General features: G+C 35.5%; 1 protein-coding gene across 1 annotated transcript; it reads right to left on the bottom strand.

Annotated features, from left to right (window-relative positions):
• Positions 1-2,609: 2,609 nt before the first annotated feature.
• LOC128170093 (uncharacterized) lies at positions 2,610-5,888 on the bottom strand. The gene is given in 4 exon segments (XM_052836068.1): positions 2,610-3,253; positions 3,567-4,963; positions 4,965-5,452; positions 5,829-5,888. Coding segments are annotated over 4 exon segments (2,100 nt in total). The 3' UTR covers positions 2,610-3,098.
• Positions 5,889-6,444: the final 556 nt, after the last annotated feature.

The raw sequence follows: 6,444 nt of genomic DNA, 5'->3' as shown, positions 1-6,444 counted from the left end.
TTTTGATATAGTGAATGTAGTTGTGACTTGTTGATCATTTGACAAGGACGTGTGACATAAATGCTGCTCTTTATCTTTTTGGCTTTTACTTTGGCAACATGCATTTGTGTCTTCAGATCAAACAAACCATGTATGTAGTCTTCATATCCAGTCATAAACTGTATAATATCAAAGGATCAAAACTGCCTCTAATAGAGTGTGTCTTTTTAGTATATTCATAAATTCCTAGCAATGGAGTTAGTTTTGTAAACACTTGCTGTTCAATATTTTGTTAATAAAGAGATATTGCTTTTTAATGATAAAAAAAATCTTCATTGTTTACAATAACATACTTATAAGAAATAAAACATTTGCTATGTCCAAAATATTTTTTTAATATGCATATAAAAATGGACTGCAGTTGTTAAATGCATGATTGTATGAATCCATCTTTATCTAAACAGATGATGAAGAGAAACTGAGATGATGGAGGTGGTGACAAAAAATAAAAATGGTTCCAGAGTAAAAAGTAGAGACTATATATTCTAGACTGTCCCAACTTTGAAAAGCATAAAAGGAAACAAATGAATAGATAAAATGTGAAAAAGTATCAGATTTGTATTTTTTAGTTCATATAGGAGTAGCAAATTGATTTAACAGCTGTTTGCCAACAGTCATAGAAGAGATTGATCAAAGAAGTTTTAGAAGTGTATGTATAGTGTATGTATAGTGAATACTTCAAGTCTTTGTATTTTTAATGCAGATAAAACCTCGCGTATTGCTAAAGCGGTAGTCGGCGGTGTGGTGGTTGGTGGTCTTGCGGTGGTAGCGGCACCACTTGTCTTATCTGCGGCAGGCTTCTCAGCTGGTGGCATCGTGGAAGAATCCTTATCCGCGAAGTTGATGTCTGCGCCAGCCATTGCTAGTGGCGGCAGCGAGTGCTTGTGGTTTGATCGCGGCTGCACAATCGGCAGGAGTTGTTGGGATATCAGCTGGCACAAGCATTGGGATTGGTGTTGGAGCAGGGAAAGCAGGGGGGCTCGCAGTCTCCGAGTTCACTAAGAAATCTAAGTAAAAAAAAGTTTGTGTGAATTTGGTGCATCCATGCATGCAGTACAGGGAAGTCTGAAATGTCGAAAGTTTTGCTTTTCTATTTTTATTTTAACGATCCTATTTTAAAAATGATTGCCCAAGATTTCATCTAAATTAGACAAGCTCGACACTTCATCCAGCAGCGTACCAGGTATAAAGGAAATGACCTCTTAATTAAAAAAAATGATAAAGGAACAATTTAAAGGGGCATGGTCACGATTTTGGTCAAAATGTATTTTTCCGGTTTTAATATTTACAATACTTTAGAAAGACATTTTCAAAAGGCGACCAAAATTTGAGTGTCATTCGTTGAGTTCTATGCAAGTCACAGAACTTAAAAATTAATTATTTGTTATGTAAACAAAAATTTTGTTTACATTTTGAATGTTGAAGTGAAATTTTGAATTTTAGGCCTTTAATGAATGTGTTTAATGTTAGGAACTGTTTATTTATGCTTAAGATATATAAATAAAAAGATAGACAAATCAGCTTGAAAAAGATTTTTTCCTGATATATTGAACCTATGTAAACAAACACAGGGCACAAGCCTTGTTCACATGACAAAGAATTATGAGCTCCACGAATGACTCTCAAATTTCATTTGATCATTAGAAATGCATTTCTGAAGCATTGTTTGATCAAAGTCATGACCATATTTAAAAGGATTTCATAGTGTTTATGATTTTTTTTTATTTGATGCTCAAGGTGAATTCATTAGTTATGAGAGAATCACTAATGATTATCAAGTTAAGATTCCATTTACTACATATGAAGGTTTAAAACATGCAATGATTTGTGCTTGGCCAAATGTTAAGCAGTTTTCACATGAAGTAATAATCAAACCATATCAACCTGAATCTATTAAAATACTTTTCTTGTGTAAAAAAGGAGCACGGAACATTTATGATCACTTAAAACAGGTTTATTCAAACCCTAGATCTGCTACAAAAGATTCAGGATTGATATGGAATTATCCACAGAATACTAGGTATTAACAAAATACTACACGTGTAAAATTAAAAATTCACCACTTAATGTTCAATATGTTTTTTAGAACCAGAAACAATTACACATTTTTTTCTTTTGTTGTCCATCTATTTCTCAGATATGGTTGTTAATGTCTGATTGGATTTTTAGAAAGTCTGGTGAAAGAATTGTATTCGATGCCAAAACTGTTATTTTTGGCTTACCAGAAAAGAAATACATAGCTATAAACTTAATTATCATGTTAGTTAGGAGACATTTTTAATAAATCCAGAAAAACTGCTAATATTGGCTTATATTGCATTTGAGAATATTGTGAAATATTTACAAAATAATTATTCTTTAGAGAAACTAATGTTGGAAAATAGATTTTACCAAAAAAATGGTCAAGATGGGCATGCCTCTTTGACGTGGTTTAATATGCAGTAAGACCTTATCATGTATAATTTTAATAAATACTTTCCCAACTTGTGTGCGAGTGGTGTGGTGTGAGTGGATGGTATAGATGTATTTGTATTGAAAATGAATTAAAAAAAACCATGACCATGTCTCTTTAAATATACTTTATTTGTTTGCAAAAACTATCTCATATCATATACCTAGAATTATGAGCATTAACACGCTTAAAGTGGAATAACACATCATCACAAAATGGCTGACCGATAATCGAATCGACATTTCGTTTTATTAAAAGGATTTTATGGACTAAAACATGTAACTTACTCCATAGCCAAGTGGATAAAATGTCGGACTTGTGATCCGTACACCCAGAGTTCGAATTCTGTAGGGGCTTTTGTTTTTTTTTTATATTATTTTAGATATTCATTTTTTATCCCCAAGCTGCAAATTTTTCGCTTATGTGACATTTGTACAGTTTATTTATCATTATATCTTTCATTATAAAAAAAACTTTCCTGATAATTTGAGTGACTTTTTCCAGGTGTGTTATTCCACCTCAAAAACACATTATTTTCTCAACTGTATATGCTCATTATTAGTCATAGTTGTCGAGTGTTTTATGCACTCTTCTTAATTCAAAGTAATTATAACATAGGCCTCAATTCACGAGCCTCTCTTGAAATTTCTCCCGCATCTCCATTTTTTCTACAGGTTCTCAACAGAACGAGAGAAGTGATAACGAGTGCCAGAAATAGGATGGATGACGTCACAATCAAACCAGCGTTAACATACGACCCACCTGAAAAAAAAAATATTCATATACATTTCAAAACGGATATGATTTGCATTCGAATCGGTCAAAGCTTATTACTTGTTCATATCCAAATTAAACTGTTGACATGCAAATTGACATATTTTTATGAAATATGACGTAACAGCAAACTATTCTATTCACATTGTGTAATTATATACACTCCTCAAATTCGACAAACTATATCGACTTAATGCACTAATCGTGAATATAAGAAAAGTTTCTTTTTTTTGGGGGGGGGGGGGTGGGCATTTTATTCATAAAATTGCGAAAATGTATCTAATTCATAATAACAACCCACCGTTTGTATCACTGCTTACAGCAAGAACCGTATTTAGTTGAGGAAGGGGAACGTTTCGAAAGCTACGGCATGTTGGCATATCCTTTGGCAAGTCGACAATATTCTCAAAGGACTCGTTCAGCATCAGAGCCATTCCACCTAACATATGTCGATCGATGTGGCAATGCATGAACCAGACTCCAGGGTTTGTTGCCCAGATCCTTATTATGGAATAACCTCCGTAGGGAACAACAATGGTGTCTTTTCGAACTGAATTTATGGTGTTAATATTTGGAATGTTCAGATAATCCATCCACATAGAATTTCTCCAGGTTGCGTTGTTGCATTGGCTTTGTTCATTTGGAAGTTGCGGGTTACATTGTATATCGTTGTTTGGAATAAGAGAGCCAGTTTGAGTGACGGTAGGAAATCCCATCTTGAGTACTTCAAAAGTATGACCATGCATGTGGATTGGGTGTGTAATAAATGCACCGGTTCCAATATTTGACAGGACCATAATGATTTCGGAGCCCGATTTTAGATCAAGTGCATGAGTACATTCGCATGAAGTTTCAACATTACAATTTCCACAAGAGGTGTCGACTTCCAAGGGTTGCGTAAGAGCTGATACAGTCGGCCAAATAAACCTCCTACCATTTATAGAACTATAGCCCTTATCTTTAGGAAACCCAAAATTTAAAAAGTGAGTAGATGTTTCCTTAGTGTGATTCAATATATCAAACTCTAGTGTTAAGGAGGGTTGTCGAGATTTCAAAAAGGAAACCGGTATGCATTTAATGTTTGGTTCATTTGGAAACACCTCAAACGGGCAATTCAGAACTGTTTTCTTACCGCTTGTTGAAGTCAATGAATTTACAGGGAGTGAAAGCAAATTTGTAATGTTTATCAAACCGAGTCCAACGATTGTTTGTAGCTTTTTAAGCTTCGTCCCTTCTAATATTTGTACAGTCATATTGTAAACTCCTTCTTTAGTATTCTCTAAGTCAAGTTCGAAGTCGTATCGCTCTGCGGGATAAATGATGATTTCGTCAACTACCTGAGGAACGAATGGATATCCGTCAGTTTCGGTAACGTTAAGGGGTATTCCGGGAACCGAGAACATAAACACATCTGCAGAACCAACTCCTATCATTCGAAATAAATGGCTTTCACTTTTATCTAATTGGAAAACCTCAAGCGGCGCTTTGTTATTTTCGAATTGGCCCTTTCCGTTAATTAGAATAGATTCGGAAGAAGTTGCCGTGTTTTTTAAATTGGCTTTCAATAAAGTAATTGGGCCATACTCATGGTTCCATTCCTGCAATTGGACAATGTGCTGATTTTTTATTGGAACCTCTCCCTCGCGTTTTAGAACAATGAACGCTCCATATAGACCCATATCTCGTTGATTTCCTACAATAGGTATCACTGAAACGAGGCTGAAACGTGTAGTTGAAGAGTTGACCTGGTAAAATTGGACATTGAGTAACAAACGCCACTCCATCCATTGCTGGCCATCCCAATTGGTCTATTCCATGCCAGTGGATTGAAACGGCTTCGTTTATAAGATTATTCTGGACAATGATGGTTATAGTCTGGTTTTGGTAAAGAAAAATTGAAGGTCCTGGCATAGACTTATTAGCCGTCAGCAATGGCAAGGTTGTGTTCCAGCCATCTGCAGTGGTAACGTTTTCAATTGAAACGTCTTTGTCAGGCTGTGATATTGGGCGAAGAGTGCCTTCATCTACGAAAAGCGGCCCGTTTATCGGATCAATCATTGTAAAAGCATTGTCTATTACAAGCGAGGTGTGACAGTGGTCAGCGCCTTTGTCACAAACGAATTCAGCAGCCTTATTCTGTCTGACCAGAAGAATTAGCACCACTCCTACAAGCAACTCCAAAACTGTCTGTAAAAAATGATGACAAGTGAAGTTAAAAACTAAAGGGCTTCACACAAGTATAGTTTTAAGAGCTGGGCAGTTTGAGAAAGTTAGATCAAGTAATGAACGCAACAGTACATGTATTTCGATGTCTGTCAGCAGTTTGTGATGTTATCATGTGAAGATAATTTTTTTTTATTGCGTGGACCCTGAGGTCCACGCAGAAAATATATAAGCGAGGTTAAACCGGATGCAATGGGGAAAATTCAGCCTGCGCATGAGCTAGCCTGGTTCCTGTGCGTAATGGGTAGCTCAGGGAACCAGGCTAGCACACGTTTATCTGAATCGGGATCGGGATTCCGTGCCATATGCACACTTAAGTTCAAAGGCGCTGTAATTGTACAATCGGCAATCCTCGGCTGATTCCCCTACGCTCCATACAAATGTCGAGTGCGCGAGACATCCGAGTAGTTCCGAGTGGTAATTGTAAAGTTGTCGGTAAACAGTACAGAAACAAAGTATTCCTTTTAAAAAATGATTGGCATGTGATATGAACTATCAGTATTATGAAATAAGTTAATGTTATGCCGAAACTACAACATGCATCAAATAGCATAATTTGTAATGTTTTGTTGTTTTCCGAATACACAAGTAACTTAACTTTACTTTTATAGTAGGTGAGGCTAGAGAACTTCCCGATTAAATTTTTTTAAGCATTTAAGTATGATTGAATAATTATGTCACTGTATAAAAGTTTAAATCTCAAGAAAAATGCATCATATAAATATGAAGTTTTTACACAACGCTGTCACTGCATAGTTAACAAAGTAGTGCGAATCGTAATGTGTGTGTCATGTTGTAAATTTTGAATTTACTGGGTGGGTGTAAATACAAAATTTACAACATGACAAGTGTAAATTTTGTATTTACACCCACCCAGTAAATTCAAAATTTACAACATGACATGTGCACAAATAGTAGAATTCACCGAATGCCTGATACTGTACATGCAAACTTCA

The sequence above is a fragment of the Crassostrea angulata genome, unplaced genomic scaffold, assembly GCF_025612915.1.
Source record: "Crassostrea angulata isolate pt1a10 unplaced genomic scaffold, ASM2561291v2 HiC_scaffold_308, whole genome shotgun sequence".
Lineage (NCBI taxonomy): Eukaryota > Metazoa > Mollusca > Bivalvia > Ostreida > Ostreidae > Magallana > Magallana angulata.
Note: the sequence above shows the minus strand (reverse complement) of the source record. Positions and strands in the feature narration are given on the sequence as shown.